The following is an 18,151-nucleotide window of genomic DNA, read 5'->3' on the forward strand; positions in this document are numbered from 1 at the left end:
TGTTAATATCCTAACAAATACCAGAAGTTCAAAATTAGGCAAAATTAATAGCAATTAATTACATGCTTTGAGGCTAGGTGTGTGTTGCTCTTTGTTAACTAAAAGATTGTTCCAGATCTTTCTTCATCTTCTGGGACCATCAAGGTAAAGCTTGATTTGCCTTCTCTCTGTCACCAAAGTCCATTGGCACTTATTGATCTAAACTTGAACAGACTGTCTAAAATGAGTGTTCCCAAGAAAAATGTAAATGTTGTTGGCTTCTCATATATTTTATCTTTGGGGAATGTTAATGAAGGAGATGATAATTCTTTAAAATAGGGATGTGGGTTTTTTTTATCTGCTTCTGAATAATTCAGATTAAAATTCTTTAAAAATCTACAAGGAGTATTCTTAAATGAACACTTTATTATTCTCTAAAATAGAAAATCTCAGGGGTGGTCTGAAATATCTCAGAAGTTAACTTTATAGAAGTGAAGTTCTCATGAAAGTGAAGTTCTCATTTTAACTTAAATTATCTAATTTTTAACCTCAATTATTTTCTAATTTTTACAGTTGAGTGGAACCTTAGGATTTTTCTAGTCAAATTCTTTTAGCCCTCATTTTACAAATGAGGAAGATGAAGCCCAGAAAGGTGAAATTGAAATCTAAAATGAATGAGCTTATCAGTAAAAGAGCCAGAACTAAGTCGCTGGTCTCTTGCCTCTGCAGCAGATAGGGTTTGAAAAAGCCACACTAATCTGAAAATGCAAACACTTTTTTTTAAATGGTTGTTGGTTTTTGTTTGTTTGTTTGTTTGTTTAGATTTTTACATTTGCTATGTCCATAGCCCAAGTTTATATTAAAAAATTGTTTTATCTTGAGAGTATTACCTTAGGTTACCCTTTGTTAAAAACTACTTCACTTAAATTAGGATTTTGAGTATTATAGCGTGGAAATAGTAGTTAAAAGGAAATTCAAATTATAAATAGCAAACATGCTAAGAAAAGAAACCCAAAAAACATTAAAAACACATTTTAAAATAAGTAAACCTAAGACGTTGAAAATCTTGTATTAATCATACATTCGTAATTCATCCTTGCTAAATGGCAATGTGATGAAATAATGTAATACTAATGGTGTCTCCATGTTTTGAGATGAAACATTTAAACGAAACTTTGTAGTTTCAAAGTGATTTCCATTGTATCCCTTTACTTAATCTTATTTTTAAAATGTTAAGAAGGAGAATATGAGGCTTTAAGTGAAATGACTCAGCCTTTTAGCTCACCTTGCTCTTCTGTAGGAAGGATAACAGGCACATTATAAAGTTCACGGTAAAACCCAGAGTGTGTGACTCTTGATCATGGGGTTATGAGTTTGAGCCCCACATTGGGTGTAGAGATTGCTTAAAAATAAAATCTTAAAAAAAAAAAAAGAAAAACCTCAAAAACTCAGAGGGTTATCTTCCTTTGCTTGTGGTATTATGTGTCTAACAAGCCTTCTGGTCCTGCTCATCACGGACCATCTGGACTTACCCAACCTGAGGCAAGATCCCAAATTAGGTGGAAAATTAGTGTTTCCTGTCATTTCTTTTCCATTACTCATGCAGTCCCCGGAGATGTTTCCATGTCCCAGAAAAATAATTCTCAGGATGCTAATATTTGAAGCATATGCAATGTCTACTAGCAGGAGACCTAAGTTTTGTCAGCTAAGAACAGTGATTTTTTAAAAAGCTAGTAAAGGCAAGTGGTCTACAGGAGTGGAGAGGTTCATTCAAAAGAGACTGTGTGTTCGCCCACAGCCCACCTAGCCTTACCTGGGGAAGATATGTAGTGTGTACCATGACCCCTCACAGGAACGCATCATGGGCCACCTCAGAATTAGGAAGGCTTAAATACAACAGAAAGAAAATGAATCTAGAATGCCAAAAACCTTAGAAGGAAATGTACAATTGATCCTTGAACAACATGGGTTTGGACCACGTGAGTCCACTAATAGATTTTCTTTGTAAATATAGTACTATATTTTTTCTTATGATTTTCTTAATACTTTCTTTTTTCTATCTTGCGTTATTAAAAAACAGAATATTTTACACATGGCATACAAAATATGTGTTTCTGGACTTGTTTATGTTTATTGGTAAGGTTTCTAGTGAACACTATGCTCTTAGTAGTCATGTTTTAGGGGAGTCAGAAGGGACACACAGATTTTTTTTTTTACTCTAGGGCTAATTGATTCCCCCAACCCCCACATTGTTCATGAGTCACTTGTAATTTCAATTTAATGGCTATCCTTACTCCCAGAACAGATCACACAATTTGATTTTGTGCTGTCAGGATCTTGGAGTTACTATCAAGCTTTATTGTCGAATTATTTAGGTGATGAAAGGCATTATTAAATTTTAAGTTATTGATTTCAAAAAGCAAAAATGTCACATATGTAAATACTAGGATGTAGGTGGTAGTGCTTCTCCTGTCCTTTAAAGATGATTCAGATGTATTTTCTCCAGAAAATGTTATTCTACACTCTCTATCTATTTAGCCACTGCTGAGCTGTAGATATTGACATAGCCTTTCACCATGAATGCTATGGAAGCCACTGAGCTTGCAAATTGATGAACAAGGAAAAGTAAAAATATGTGCTTATAACAAGTTTAAAAGACAAAACAGTGCCCTGGGAGGATTTCTATGTCTGGCAGTTGATCAGCCAGAAAATACCCTTTTCTCTCCCAGTGCTCAGAGGTAGGAAGACTGAAGAACCTTTCTACAGACCACTATTTTAATCCTTCTCATTACTAAGAGTCCGTATTCAGTAGGTGCCAACCAAAGTATAGGCTGTGACCTTGGAACAAGCCATCTGTGCAAAGGTAACTCACCTGTTTCCATAGGGATAGCTCCAGGCCCTAGCTCAGCGCCCTGGAATCATACAATGAGCAAAGGGCTTAAACCTTTATGAAGATTGTGGAGTCTGGAATGAATTATTTTAGGAACTGATGAGCTCAGTTCCAGACATCAGAGGCTTCTCCCAAATACCATGGGTAATGAAATGCTATCAAGACCTGGAGGGGCCACTCAGAATGACATTTGTTCCCTAGAATTTTCATGGTGTAGGAGTCAGGAATTTTGGTGCCTGAATCTCCTAATTGTCCTGTGTGTGTTTCCCTTGCTAGATAATTGAAAACCCGGATGTCCCACAGGAATTCAGGAATCAAGGTATTGCATTTGATTTTTGCTAGTTCAGTTTAAAAAGCGAGTCTAAGAATGCCTACTATGTGCTTGGTGCTGGGGATATAGAGGTGAGTGGGGCTCTCAGGAAGCTCTCCGGAGGTTCTGCTTAGCTTTGCTTTACCAGCTAGTACTTCATCAGCTGTTCCCTAACCTTCCTTCTGGCCCTGTACCCTGCCCCTACACCTATTTCTGTTCCAACTCTGTGAAGGAGAGTAACTTTTCATATACCTCCCTGTTGGAGGCTAGGGTTTTTTTTATGTGGCTTTGTTTTTGTTGTTGTTGTTGTCATTGTTTTGTTTTTACTTTGTTTTGTTCTCCATGAAGTAAGGTTTATTAATTGTTAAAATGAGAATTGGATAGAGGGTTGTAGAAACCTGATTGGCATAGAGCTGTTGTACCACAGTAAGTTGGTGAAATGCCATTTTTTTAATATGAAAAAAAATTAATCTCACAGGGAATCTGACAGTAGGACAAACAGCTCAATATAAGTGGCAGATGAAATCTAGGTAAGGAATTTCATTCTGACCCAGAGGAAAAGGAAAAACAGAGGTCTACCGATAACTGACAAGTAGTTTGTGTTTTGTTTTTTGGGGTCTTTTATTTTGTTTCTTAGTTTGGTAGTATTTTCTGAAAAGATATGAAAAATTCAAACCATTGAATTTAGAAAATGGAAACATGTTTTATCTCATATTTTATTCAGTAATTTAAAAAATACTAGAAAATCTGCTTTTCTTTGATATCTTTGCATGTTAACAATAAGACAAGGTGGAGGTGAGAGGAAAGTTGGTTACAGAGAGGATGAAAAGGGGAATAAAAGGTGGAAAGAAATGCAGCCAAGCAGCCACAATTAGGAGACACAGAATGAAGGAAAGAAATGAGAAAGGCATTAAGTCGTCTCTGAAAGATTGCTTGAGCTTGTGTTTTTCATTCCCCCTCGCTCCCTTCTTGGGCTGCCTACCAGAACATGCTTCAGCATCTCACCACCTGTGGAAGCTCCCAGTGACGAGCTCCACCTGTCTTTCCCTCTCTTGGGTCATTGTGGTTCTGTAAAACCTTCACTTTGGGTTTATAAACCAAAGAGGAGGTCCAAGTCCTCTTGGCCACAGGTTTATCTTTTAAAAATATATATTAGTAAAAAGTGGATGGACCCACTGACTTTTATCTAAAACTTTGTTTAAGGACTTATGGGTTTTAGTTATTTTTAGTGGTGTCTTATTGTTGTCTTATCATTTCTCAGGTTTGTTTCTTCGTGGAAGAGCATAAATTCTCAGGATTAGCTATTTCTCTTTCCCATCCTCCTCTGACTTCGCTGTCATTTTCTGTCTGATGCTCTTGCCATTTTTTTCTCCATCATTCTTAACCTCATGGTCATTTTTTTTTATCTCTACATTCATCAAATACTCAGCCACAATTGTATAGATCTTTAAAGTTTTTTGTTATTAGAAAAACAAACGCTTTCACTTGTTATTTCACTGGGCCCAACAATTCTGTGAGATTGGGATTATTTGTACCCATTCCCCTAAAGGGAGAACTGAAGCTTACCCAAACTCTCATGGTCAGTAAGTTGTGAACCAGTACCTGACCAGATTCTAAATTTCACCCTCTCTCCAATACACTCAGTGCTTCTGTGGGTGTTTTGTTGCTAGCTTCTGAACATGAACATGTCTGGAGGAAAAATTATTTCTTCTGGCCTTGATCATTGCTCTGTTAGCAACTGTGTGCCCTGAGGATGCTGGGAAAATAGGTAAAGTAGTGCAAATGGGGAGTAAGTTATTTTGCCATCTTTTCCTGGTTCCTTAGTTTGAGAAGCCCATCTTTCTTCCATGCTGCCACATTTTATCTCTTTGATGCAACTCAAATCTGCTCAAGAGATCCAGAAATTTCAAAGGTCAGAATAGGGATACATTTGTAGTCTACCGACCTAAATATTGTGGAAATTGTTGTCAGTTGTATTGTTTCTTAAATTAATGAACTCTCCTTTTGCTAAGTGTGAATGAGTTTAATTTATAATAGTAAACAATGTATCATTTTATTTTTGAACCTAATTTTTGAAGTCTTTTACTTCAGAAATGAATAATTATATTTTCTATGATCATTTTAGTGGCCTGAGGAAGGCTCAGCATCTGAAAACTTTCTTTTCAGTCCTGAAAACATCAAAAGCAGAGGATGAGAAGGACTGTTGAGGAAGCTTCTAGTGCCCTCTGCTAATGTCTAATGCTTGTAATCTCTTCTGTTTGAAGGGTCGACAGTTGAGTCCCTCTGTGATGACCTTGTCTCTGTGCTTACTGTTCTGTGTGAGAAGCTGCAAGCCGCCATTAAGTAAGTGCCTTCAACATTGGTATTCTTATCCACCACTAGTCTATTTCTGAGATAGCTTTTGTCTACAGCATCACTTACAATTACAGATTATAGGGGCAATGGTTACCCCCATTGGTATTCACCTGCCAATCCTGAGAAATCTATTCAGTGACTTTGGGCAAGTCCACACTACCAATACCTTGACTGAAGGATATAACTTTCTCATGAGAAATGGGAAAACAATAGTTTTCAAAGAAGACTTAATCCTTCAAGCATGGAGCTGAGTGAGAAGAATGTTGGTTAAGAGGTAGTTAACAAAGTTAGTTGATGTAACCCGGGCACATCCCAGCTATATGACTCTAAATGAGTCTTCTCACTGACCTCTGCTAATGGCAAGGACAGACTCTGTGGTCTTTCTATATTTCTTCTAACATTTCCACATTTCCATGTGAGTTCACATGCGTATTTTTGAAAAGAACACATTGTTCTTTTATATACTTATTTTTTATATGCCAGTTTAATCCTCAATATTAGATCATATAGATGATATCCACTGCTCCAACTCTCCAGGTAGTAAGTTAACTTATTAATTCATGGATATTTAGTAAAGCCAAATCATAAAAGGACTAGACTTTCCAAGATGAGATGAAAAGCCTCTACCAGCTACATATATAATTAATTACAAAATCTATAACACAATACAATTCTGAAATGCTTTTTGAGTTGTGAAAGACACTATAATTTGCTAGTAACTAGAATATTTGGTAATTCAGAAAACTTTTACTCGTAGAATTTCCTATATACTAAAAAGTTGGGAGACATAGTCTAGTTGAGACATTAGTGAGGCTTCTCACTTTGCTGGAAAAGTTGCAGAAACTTGTTGGGTTTTTGTTTTTGTTCTTGTTTCTTTTTTAAATAAACTTAGGATTTTTGAAACCTAAACTTAGAATGGCTCTTTAGAGTTTTTGCCCAATGGTTTCTTTATGGTGTATCCATCATTCCTTTAGGTCACTTGCACATTTTGTCCAAATGAAGCTCCCTTCATATTAGGCACTTAAACAATGAAGAGATCTAGTGAATCCATAGGTACTACAAGCGAAAAAGAAAAGCACTTCTTCCACAAGCCCCACCTGCAAGTTTCTCTCACCCCTGGACCCTGGGCAGAACATTATTTTTCCTCAGAGGGGATATGTCTAGCTACAGTGACCCCATCTGTAGAGTCTTCATGTGACCTGATTACCTTGGGACGGTTCCAGGTTGTACCTATTCTGTATGATTGTAATCATCTTCCTTCACTCTTGGCAGGGTCCTGGCTGGGATAGGTTATATATTCACTCTACGTATCCATGACCCAGGTTTCAATTTCTTCTAGTGCTCACTCCTTTCCACCCCTACCTAGTTCTACTACCTCATAGCAAGGCCAGTGGTTATGTCAGAGCTGGGGGATGCTTCTCATTGTCTTGTTTTCTCCTAAGATATAAACATATCTGGTGTTTAATCACTATTGGCTCAACTACCTTATCTTTGTTGCATTAGATGGGTAAAACCTGTTTAGCCCCTTAATACCTCTTGACTTTGTGAAGAGCTCTCAACCACTGAAAGCTTATATATCCTGTAAAATAATTATTATTTATTATTATTTGTGTGTGATACACTATTAGTGATATAAAATATATTAAGGTTTTTGTAAGAATGAAACGAGAAAATTTACTTAAAAGATAGTTGAGTCCCAATAACCAAAGATTACCTGAGGCTAAGAGAATTTGGTTTATCAACTTGTATTAACGAAGGAGCCTGTACACTCTGGGGAGCCAAGGGTAATCAGGCAAAGGATGTTAGGAGGGATTGTTATGGATTCAAACCAGAGTTAGGCATTCTGGAGTGGGTGAAAGGAACCGAGGCTCTGTTCAAGGATTGGGTGCTATCAGAAAGTAGGGGCATTCCCAGGATGGGACATCTTCATTTTTATTGAGCTGATGGGAGGAACAGTTAAGGAGCTGTCATTGTAGAAGAAACAGGAGTCATTTACAGGGGAGGGTGATATTTGGTCATTTTTGTAGTCATACAGGATTCCTTTTTTTAAATCTCTGATCAGACCAATTCATAGATTGGCTTTCATTTTGTTCTGCTGCCATTGTGAAGAGTCTTCATCCAATATTAACATTCTGTGAAACTGTTTGTATTCCCCAGGGGGACATCCCAGCTGGCTGGTAGTAACTAGGCAGTCGCCAGCTGTCAAAGATGCTTCTTCTCCCTCCTCCACCCCCTCAGGTCTCAGCATTATGAGGGAAAAAAACAAAGACCATCAAAACTTTGAAAAATATAAAGGCTATGTTCATTACCTTGCAATCAAGGGGGGGGGGAATTGCACATTTTTTTTTCCTGCACAGTGTACTAAGAGAAAACTAAGATTTTAAGTATTAAAAAACCTCAAGGCAGTTATGCCATTAATATTTGAAAATCAGCCACCAAGGTAAGTCTGAACAAATCTATAGGTCTATGAATGATAGATTTAAAACATACCATTGTTCACTGGTCAAGACTATCTTCAGCTAGGTCCAATAAGTGCTTCAAGTTCATGGCTCTTTAAAACCTAGATGTCTCTAACATCAGCCGAAGGGACTGCCATTTGTAGAGTGACCACATGATCTAGTACACCTGGGACAGTCTGAGGTTACACCTGTTGTACTTAGTATAGATTGTCAGTATTGGTATCTTCTAGGAAGTTTGGGATAAATAGAACTTTTTTAACTGCATAGTGCCTAACATGTGATAAATACTTGATATTCTAAAATTGTTTGTTTACTTTTAGAATTGTCAGTGCTACTTCTGGTTTATGATGCAGCTTGGGACATTGAACTTCTTACATCAGACATTTGTAGATTATTAGGAAAATACATTGCACAAACACACACTGCAAATGCATGTATACACATATTACCAACTAAAGGGCATAGATTTCTGTCAGTCACTAAAACAAGGATGAAAACATTTTCTGAACCATATGACTGGGGAATTGATTTTAAACAGGAAAAGTAATTCATGCAGCACATACATGGTTTTCTAGGATTTCTCATTTCTCAATGGACTTTAGCTCAAAGATGGCTTTAGGCATGTTGTTATAGAAATTAATGGTTTTTATAGGATTCCCATGGTCTTGCTTGGTTTTTCAATGCAATGCCCCAGCCATCATTTTGCCTCTGGAGACTGTTCAGTGTGTTTTGAGTATGGCCTTTCCCATCATGATTCCATTTCCCTAAGATGAGGGTTCTGTTGCTAAGGACACTGGGGTACAGCCTGCTTAAGCATTAGCTTCAGCAGGAGACCTGTAAGGCCACCTGGTCAGATGGTACCATGCTCTCGGCTACTTTCAATCTGGTGGTTCTCTTTATTCTTCTTGTTAAGTTTCCACATCTTTTACAATTTTTTCTGAATTTGCTACCCAAACTCCTTTTATTTCTACTAGCTAAACTTGATACTTCTCCTACCTTCTAAATATCTTCTTCCTCTGAAATCACACTATGGTCAGTACTTTCCCTCAACAGCCATTTCCAAAAATTAGTGCCCACATACCTCATTTTACTCTGTAAGGGTATGTATTCATGATACGCTCAGTCTCCCAGAAGGATTTTTCAAAATTTATCCAGGTACACAGAATAACTCACATGCCTTGGAGATGTGTTATTAATAGAACTCTATATTAGGCATGTTGAGTTACATGATGCTTTTTAAATCCAAGGGTTTTAGGAAGGACAATTGGGCTTAGAAAGATATTTATTCATCCTCTGCCCATTGGTCTCCTATCAGCCTCTCCCCACTTCCCTCCCCTCCCAGTGCCGAATATCAGACAAGTGTACACCGAAGCAGTCTCGGGACCAATGAGAGGTCAGGTGTTCCTATCACGTGTTTAATTCCATTCCACTTCTTACACAATTACATAAGTCCCTCTCTCCTTTTGCTACCTAAATTTGAATTGTCTCAAGGAGGAAGGGGTAAGATCCAAATGATTCATCATCAAACAAAACTCTAAGAACTCCAGAGATCCAGACTGTGCTGCCAGATTACCTTCGCAGGGACCTTGTCGGGATGGGGCTCCTTAGCTTTCAGGGCCCATTGGTCCACTCACAAGAGTCGTTCTCCATAGCTCTTGAGCCTGGAAAGAAGTTCAGAGATGGGCAGAGAACGAGACCAGCAGCTCCTCAACCTGCCAGCCATGAAATGCTCCAATGGAAGACCCGGCCGAGGGACTCGCAACCCTCCATGTTGGCAGATTTTTCCTCATGTGTTTTGAAAGGGTTGGCTGGCTTCTTGGCTTCTTGCCACGCCTTCCACATATTTGTCTGTCTACGGTCAGACAAATAAGAACTGCACACACACAGGGCACATGCCGTGTGTATCTCGCAAAGCGCACATGTGGAGTTCGCTTACATTTCAGACAGCTCATTTAGTGACGTGACTCATGCAAGGCCGTGAGCACCCATTTTTTCAGACTGCAGCAGCCCACAGAAAAGCTGCTGTGTTTGGTCTCCAAGGAGACTCCCAGACCAGTTACCTTGGTGATGCCTCCTCTCTATCATCGGGTGTGATGGCGCGGGCTTGCAGTATTGCTGCCGCGTGCGTTCTCTGCAGATACTCAGAGGAAACATGACTGCTCATGGCTTTCCTGCAGGTCTATTTCCAGTTTCAGAAACTGGGAATCTTTATCGTCTACAGTTCTTTTCGTTCTGCAATGTGAGACTGCCAGTTTGAAAGATAGATGTTTTTGAATGGGGACACTTAATGATTTTTTTATTATATCTTATTTAAATTCAGTTAGTAACATGGAGTGTATAATTAGTTTCAGAGGTAGAGTTCAGGAATTCATCAGTTGCATGTAACACCCAGTGCTCATTACATCGGGTGCCCTCCTCAATGCCCATCACCCAGTTACCGCATCCCCCCACCCCACCTCCCCTCCTATAACCCTCAGTTTTTTTCCTGTAGTTAAGAGTCTCTTATAGTTCGTCTCCCTCTCTGCTTCTGTCTTATTTTACTTTTCCCTCCTTTCTCCTATGAGCCTCTGTTTTGTTTCTTAAAATCCACACGTGCTGAAGTCATAGGATAATCATCTTTCTCTGACTGACCTATTTTACTTAGCATAATACCCTCCAGTTCCATCCATATCATTGCAAATGGTAAGATTTCTTTTTTTTTTTTTTTTTTTTTGATGGCTGAGTAATGAGTCCGGTGATTGGTCAGAAAGAGGAACCTGAGACTATAGCAGAGATGGTCCTTTCAGAACTTTTTCAAAATGTGGCTTATTGGTTTATGACTCTTCTGTTTTACCTTCTCCAGTCTGTTCATTTCTACAGCTTCCAGAATGGTTGTTCTAAAATGTACATTTGGTCCTGTCCCTTTTCTACCTGCAGAATAAAGTCCAGAACAAGTCCTCCCAATCCCTTCCTGGTCTGGCCCCTGCTGCCTCCCTAGGCCCACCTCTCGCTGAGTATCCTCACAGTCCCCTCCAACCACAGACCCCCACCCTCTCCCCAGCCCTGACATGGAAGACTCCTACTTGAACTTCAGGTTTCTCCGAAAATGCCTTTTCTTTTAGATATTCTTTCTGGATCTTTCTAAGGATTAGATGCCACTCCCATATACACTCATAGAACCTTGTGTTAAATTATTCATGTGCAGCCGTTCCTACACAATGCTTTACCTACTTGCTTCCTTGTTTCTCTAGTCCCTTGAGAATGAAGAACGTGTTCTTTCTGGTCAAGAATGATGTCTTGCACAAAAGCATAGGGAAGCTTGTGGGTGTAGGGGTATAGAAATATGAAGTCCTTCCCTGGCCCCAGAAGGGCTAAGTAGGTATTACCTTTTGTATTCTTCCTCCAACTACCACCTTTCTCTTGGTAAATGGTAATAATTTTTGTGGAAACTCAGCCTTTACCCACCTCTTCTTCCCCCGTCAGCAGGTATGGGAGAGTATATCCAAATATAAGCAGAATTCCCTTTAAAAAATATATGTGTGTGTGCGTGTATTTGACAAAGAAAGAGAGCACAAGTAGGGGAACAGCAGGCAGAGGGAGAGGGAGAAGCAGGCTCCTCACTGAGCAGAGAGCCCAACGCCAGACTCAATCCCAGGACCCTGGGATCATGACCTGAGCTGAAGGCAGATGTTGAACTGCTCGAGCCACCCAAGCACTCCATGGAATTCCCTTCTTCAGAGTCATGGCATTATTCGAATCATTGTGCAGTTCTCTTTGGGCAAGGGAGATCATCATAGAGTATGAGTCAGCAAGCTTTTTCTGTGGACGGTCACATACTACCTCTGTTTCTATTCATTTTTCTTGTTTTTCTACAACCCCTTAAAAACGTAAGAATTATTTTTAGATCATGAGGCCATGGGCAGGATTTTGCTCTTGGATATAGCTTGCCAACCAGTTTTAGAACTTGATGTCGATTTTACAGAGACCTGTTGCCAAAAATCTAACATAGCCCTTAAACGAGGGGGCCACAGAACCCCCTTCTTGAGACCCTTCGTCTTGCGTCTGTGCAAACTTTCTCAGTTTGGCAATGGTGTGTGTGTAATCTCTGGGGCTTTGGGATGGGCTGGTGTCAACTTCTCTTCCTTTCTGTCTTAAGTTTCTAGTCTGCCTGTCACTGTCTTGCCTCTCGTGTCCACCCCCTTCTCCTGGGAGTTATTTGAACTATTGAGGGTATTAAACTTCCTTTTGGCATTTATTTAAGTTAGGAGAAAAGATCCACAACCAAAAATGATTTTCAAAGCAAGTTCCTCCTTTTTGGGAACATACGGGACTCCTGAATGAATTCTCTTAGTATTTATTATATTTATTTATCATAAATGTGCACTCAAACAGCAAATTCTTCCTTATTCCTGTCGGTCACTTACCACCCACCTGGAGTTTAATACTTGCTGGTGGATTAGACAGAAAACTTAGTCTGGGTATAAGAACATGCATCCCCTGAAGTTGTCTTTTTTTTTTTTTAATATGGCTGTATGGATTAATCTTATAATAATAACTCTGAGAAAAATAATTTGTCCATTGAAAAACTATGTTACCTTCAAAACAAATTCAAATTCAAATTAGTAAAGTGTTGACCATTTTTTTAAAAAGATTTTATTTATTTACTTAACAGAGATCACAGGTAGGCAGAGAGGTAGGCAGAGGAGGGGGAAGCAGGCTCCCCGCTGAGCAGAGAGCCCCATACAGGGCTCGAACCCAGGGCCCTGAGATCATGACCTGAGCCTGAGCCGAAGGCAGAGGCTTAATCCACTGAGCCACCCAGGTGCCTCAAAATGTTGACCATTTAAAAGATAATGTGATTACATAGATCAATGGAACAGAATAGAGAGCCCAGAAATAGACCCTCAAATCTATGGTCAACTAATCTTCGACAAAGCAGGAAAGAATGTCCAATGGAAAAAAGACAGCCTCTTCAATAAATGGTGCTGGGAAAATTGGACAGCCACATGTAGAAAAATGAAATTGGACCATTTCCTTACACCACACACAAAAATAGACTCAAAATGGATGAAGGACCTCAATGTGCGAAAGGAATCCATCAAAATCCTTGAGGAGAACACGGGCAGCAACCTCTTCGACCTCTGCCGCAGCAACATCTTCCTAGGAACAACGCAAAAGGCAAGGGAAGCAAAGGAAAAAATGAACTATTGGGATTTCATCAAGATCAAAAGCTTTTGCACAGCAAAGGAAACAGTTAACAAAATCAAAAGACAACTGACAGAATGGGAGAAGATATTTGCAAATGACATATCAGATAAAGGACTAGTGTCCAGAATCTATAAAGAACTTAGCAAACTCAACACCCAAAGAATAAATAATCCAATCAAGAAATGGGCAGAGGACATGAACAGACATCTCTGCAAAGAAGACATCCAGATGGCCAACAGACACATGAAAAAGTGCTCCATATCACTCGGCATCAGGGAAATACAAATCAAAACCACAATGAGATATCACCTCACACCAGTCAGAATGGCTAAAATCAACAAGTCAGGAAATGACAGATGCTGGCGAGGATGCGGAGAAAGGGGAACCCTCCTACACTGTTGGTGGGAATGCAAGCTGGTGCAACCACTCTGGAAAACAGCATGGAGGTTCCTCAAAATGTTGAAAATAGAACTGCCCTATGACCCAGCAATTGCACTATTGGGTATTTACCCTAAAGATACAAATGTAGTGATCCAAAGGGGCACATGCACCCGAATGTTTATAGCAGCAATGTCTACAATAGCCAAACTATGGAAAGAACCTAGATGTCCATCAACAGATGAATGGATCAAGAAGATGTGGTATATATACACAATGGAATACTATGCAGCCATCAAAAGAAATGAAATCTTGCCATTTGCGACAACATGGATGGAATTAGAGCGTATCATGCTTAGCGAAGTGAGTCAAGCAGAGAAAGACAACTATCATATGATCTCCCTGATATGAGGAAGTGGTGATGCAACATGGGGGCTTAAGTGGGTAGGAGAGGAATAAATGAAACAAGATGGGATTGGGAGGGAGACAAACCATAAGTGACTCTTAATCTCACAAAAGAAACTGAGGGTTGCTGGGGGGAGGGGGTTAGGGAGAAGGGGGTGGGATTATGGACATTGGGGAGGGTATGTGCTTTGGTGAGTGCTGTGAAGTGTGTAAACCTGGTGATTCACAGACCTGTACCCCTGGGGATAAAAATATATGTTTATAAAAAATAAAAAATTTAAAAAAATAAAATAAAATAAAAATAAAAGATAATGTGATTAGTAGCGTTTGAAAAATTTAGACAATTGAACACATTAAAAGTTTGAATGTTTCTGGAATAAACTGTGGAATTTAATTGATAATGATATATCCATATTGGTTCTTTAATGGTAGCCATTCCCGGTGATGTAGAACACGGTAACTGTTCCATGCTCAGTTTTTCTATATATCTAAACTCCTCTGAAAAACGAAGTCTGTTAATTTAAAAAAAAAACTCCCCCAAACTGTATTAGTTTGCTTGGGCTGCCGTAACAAAGTTCCTTAGACTGGGTGGCTTACAGAACAGACATCTACTGTCTCCCAGTTTTGGAGGTGGGATATCCAAGATCAGGATATGAGCAGAGCTGGCTCCTTCTCAGGGCTTCAGGGAAGGATCTGTCCCACACCACTCTCCTTGGTTTGCAGATGGCCATCTTCTCCTTAGGTCTTTTCCATTGTCCTCCATCTGTGTGTGTCTCTGTGCCCAGTGTTCTCCACTTTATATGGACCTCAGTCATATTGGGTTAGGACCCACCCAAAGGACCTCCCTTGAACTTGATGGCCTGTGTCAAAGACCCTGTCTCCTATCAGGGCACATTCTGAGGTACCAGAGGAGTTCAGTCCTCAACATAGAAACATGCAGGGATGCAATTCAACCCCTCATGATAAGTGCCCCCCACCAAAATGAGCACTTCTCTCATGCCTGGCATTCTTCCAAGTGCTCCCCACACACACCCTCTTTAATTCTGCCTTCCTGTGCATGTGTCTGTGTGTTGGTTTTGTTCCGCAGTGACCAGCAGCAGCTGCAGCTCCTGTACTTGGAGTGCATCCTGTCCGTGCTCAGCAGCTCCTCGTCCTCCATGCACCTGCACAGAGCATTCACCGACTTGATCTGGTGAGCCTTCTACGCCCCCCACACCGACCGGACTCGTCCCCCTTCCAGCTCTGCCCCCTGGTCCCTGCCCATGGCATCCATGCCCCACTGCTCACCTGATCTGTGTGTGAATAGTAGTTAGAGGGAAAGTAGGAAAATTGCTTTGCTCACATGCACTGGATCAAAATACAGAAGCTTGATCTGAGGGCCTCTTGTGTTTTGTTGACGCCACGGGCTCATGCGACTCAAGAATGAGGAGAGTATTTTCTAGGTTATTAGATCATCCTAAAAGTATACAAAGGCACCAGAAAGTTGCTTGGGGGGTGTGTGCAAGGCTATTGAATGTTATTCTTCGCCCTTGCCTGGTACATTCTCCGTCTCAACCTGAAGACTAGTCACTCTATTACAATCAGAGTGCCCCACAGGTGACAGGGTCCCAAGTAGCCAGCTAGTTGCTCAGGGTTCCTGGGCTTTTCCACGGGGAGGAAGTCGAAGGATATGTGACAGTGTATGTGTCAGAAATTTAAATTAACTTCTCACATTAGAAGTAGAAATAATTTTGTTATTTATGGTAAAATGAAACTTTCTAACTAAGCCATTTAGCATTTTGAGTCAGTTTCTTTATATAAGATAGTTTCTTAACACTTCTCTTGGTATTTTTATTTAGTTCATTCTGCCTTGAGTTATGAAAAAGCTATTCTGTTCGTATACTGAGAAGTGATGGAGAGACATGGAAGATGGGGGCAAGATGTCGCCCAAAAGAGGAGCAGCAAAGAACCCCGTCCTTACTAGTCATTTTTGTGGCATCTGGTATTTACCCTCAGGACTGTATTCACATCTTATCCTTTTGCCTTGTTAGCAAAACCTTTTTTTCCTCCTGTGTCTTCCCAGGAAAAACCTTTGCCCTGCTCTCGTCGTGATCCTGGGGAATCCGATCCATGATAAAAGCATCACCTCTGCTCACAGCAGCAGCGCTGGCCCGGGCATCGAGTCAGACTCTGCGTCTCCGGGAGTGTCTGACCACGGCCGGGGGTCCGGCTGCTCATCCACCGCGCCAGCCCTGAGTGGGCCCGTGGCTCGGACCATCTATTACATCGCAGCCGAGCTGGTCCGGCTGGTGGGGTCGGTGGACTCCATGAAGCCCGTGCTCCAGTCCCTCTATCACCGTGTGCTGCTTTATCCCCCACCTCAGCACCGGGTGGAAGCCATCAAAATAATGAAAGAGGTAGGGAGGCATGAAGAAGGCCACCATGCTTGCCACGAGGCGAGGGGCAGTATCTGAACACAGTGGCTTGCCTACAGGAAGCACTCAGAACATGTGTGCCGATCACCTGCTAACACTTACTTGCTACCGCGTGGTATCCAGTAATCTCTAGGCTGTATCTTTAGGGCTGGGGTGTGGGTGCATGTGTTGGGAGCCTGGGTGAGGAGGGGTTGATCGGTGCTCGTTGATGCAAAGTCATTGATAATTAAAGCTGCAGGCATCTGACTAGGCCGCAGGCTGATTGCATTCTTGTCCTTATGTACTGTTTGTACAGATATTGGTGTTTATTCCCTTTGGCTAACATTGGATTTCAAACTGATTTTATGCTCAGGTTGTACATTATCCAAAAAAAAAAAAAAATTGCTAATCTCTGGTAAAAGGAATCCCTTTGCCACATTCCTTCTTAGGGCTCATATCCCAAACCTCATGACCCCTGTGAGAAGGTAAACTTGTCCAGCATGTAATAGAGATCCCATCTTTCACCGTTTTAAGGAGGTACTTCAGAGAAGAATTTCTCTGTTTTCTTGTAAATAACCAAAAAGAAAAGTGATCAGCATTTTTGTACTTGTGAACTTGTTCATTGGCTTTGGTTTTCGTACCTATTCCCAAACAACAAACCGAGAGTAACAAAATTCCTTTGTGGATGTTTCATTGATTTTAAGTAATATTTGCTACTCCTCGGTTTCTCAAAAGCTTAATTTAAAATGCCTCTTGGTGTTGTTTTAATAAGATTTGACTGTGATGAACCATGGAAAGTTCTAACTCAACATTTCTAGAACAGGAGGAGTGGTCCAGATTCCACTGTTCTTTAAAGAAATCTGTGAGCACACCATCATATTTTTTTTCTTACCTTCTATATGCCCAGCACTTCACATGTATTATCTTTAGTATTCTTAATAGCTTTTGATGTTATATATGAGCTTTTACCTGTGAAGGATGGTATTTCTTTCCCCCATCACAGCCTCAGGCAATGAGAACAAAAGGGGTCAGCTTTAATACCTGGCTACTCCTAGGTTGGTGAACCCAATACGGCTTTGGAGGCAAGTGAGACTAGACTAGTTTGTTACCACCCAGACAGCAGTGGCCCTCCCTTGGGGACCTGGCCCTACCCTTGTTGAGTGTGTAACTGGGGACACAAGATGGGCTTTGTCTAAATAAGCAGATCTTCAAGGGGAAGAAAGAGGGAGGGACTGGCTACACATGCTCAATTCCTTCTAAATCCATCAGTCAGATGAGATTCCCTGCTCCATCAGAAGGAAGGAAGAGAAAGGAAAGAGGTCCAGAATTTTATTCCATTGGATATCCCTTCTTGTAGAGATATAATGCCAGGAAAAGGAATTTTCCCTCCCGCAAAGAAACTAAGATCCCAAGGGATCAGATGATTTGCCCAAGGTCACAGAGAAAGAGGAAGGGTGTATACCCTGGTCCATCTGACCTGAAACCCATCATCTTTTGCTGCAACACACTTATTACCATACTTTGATATTGCAATGCAGATGATTCTGGGACTCCCTTTCCATGCTGTGTCACCTACCCCTTCGTGAGACTGAGTTGAAGAGTCAGGGTTTAGATCCTGTCTCTGCCACTCCCCAGCAAGGTGGTAGCAGCTAAATCACTTAACCCTGAACTCACAATTTTTTATCTTTACATAGTAGCAATATTCCAAAGTCTCGAAATACAATAACGTTGGTATAAATACTCTGTAAGTATAAAGTGCTAGGTAATTATTTGGCATGCTTATTGCTATGCTAAG

At 40.5% G+C, this 18,151-nt stretch overlaps 1 protein-coding gene across 3 annotated transcripts in view; it reads left to right on the plus strand.

Annotated features, from left to right (window-relative positions):
- The window catches only part of ARFGEF3 (ARFGEF family member 3), a 180,359-nt gene that overhangs the window by 84,394 nt on the left and 77,814 nt on the right, over positions 1–18,151 (plus strand). For all 3 annotated transcript variants that reach the window (XM_059400808.1, XM_059400810.1, XM_059400811.1), the window contains 4 exons: positions 3,146–3,188; positions 5,444–5,522; positions 15,051–15,155; positions 16,026–16,359. In XM_059400808.1, the coding sequence (XP_059256791.1) occupies positions 3,146–3,188; positions 5,444–5,522; positions 15,051–15,155; positions 16,026–16,359 (561 nt within the window). The remainder of the gene's footprint in view (positions 1–3,145; positions 3,189–5,443; positions 5,523–15,050; positions 15,156–16,025; positions 16,360–18,151) is intronic.

Source organism: Mustela nigripes, chromosome 5, assembly GCF_022355385.1.
Source record: "Mustela nigripes isolate SB6536 chromosome 5, MUSNIG.SB6536, whole genome shotgun sequence".
In the NCBI taxonomy this organism is placed as follows: domain Eukaryota; kingdom Metazoa; phylum Chordata; class Mammalia; order Carnivora; family Mustelidae; genus Mustela; species Mustela nigripes.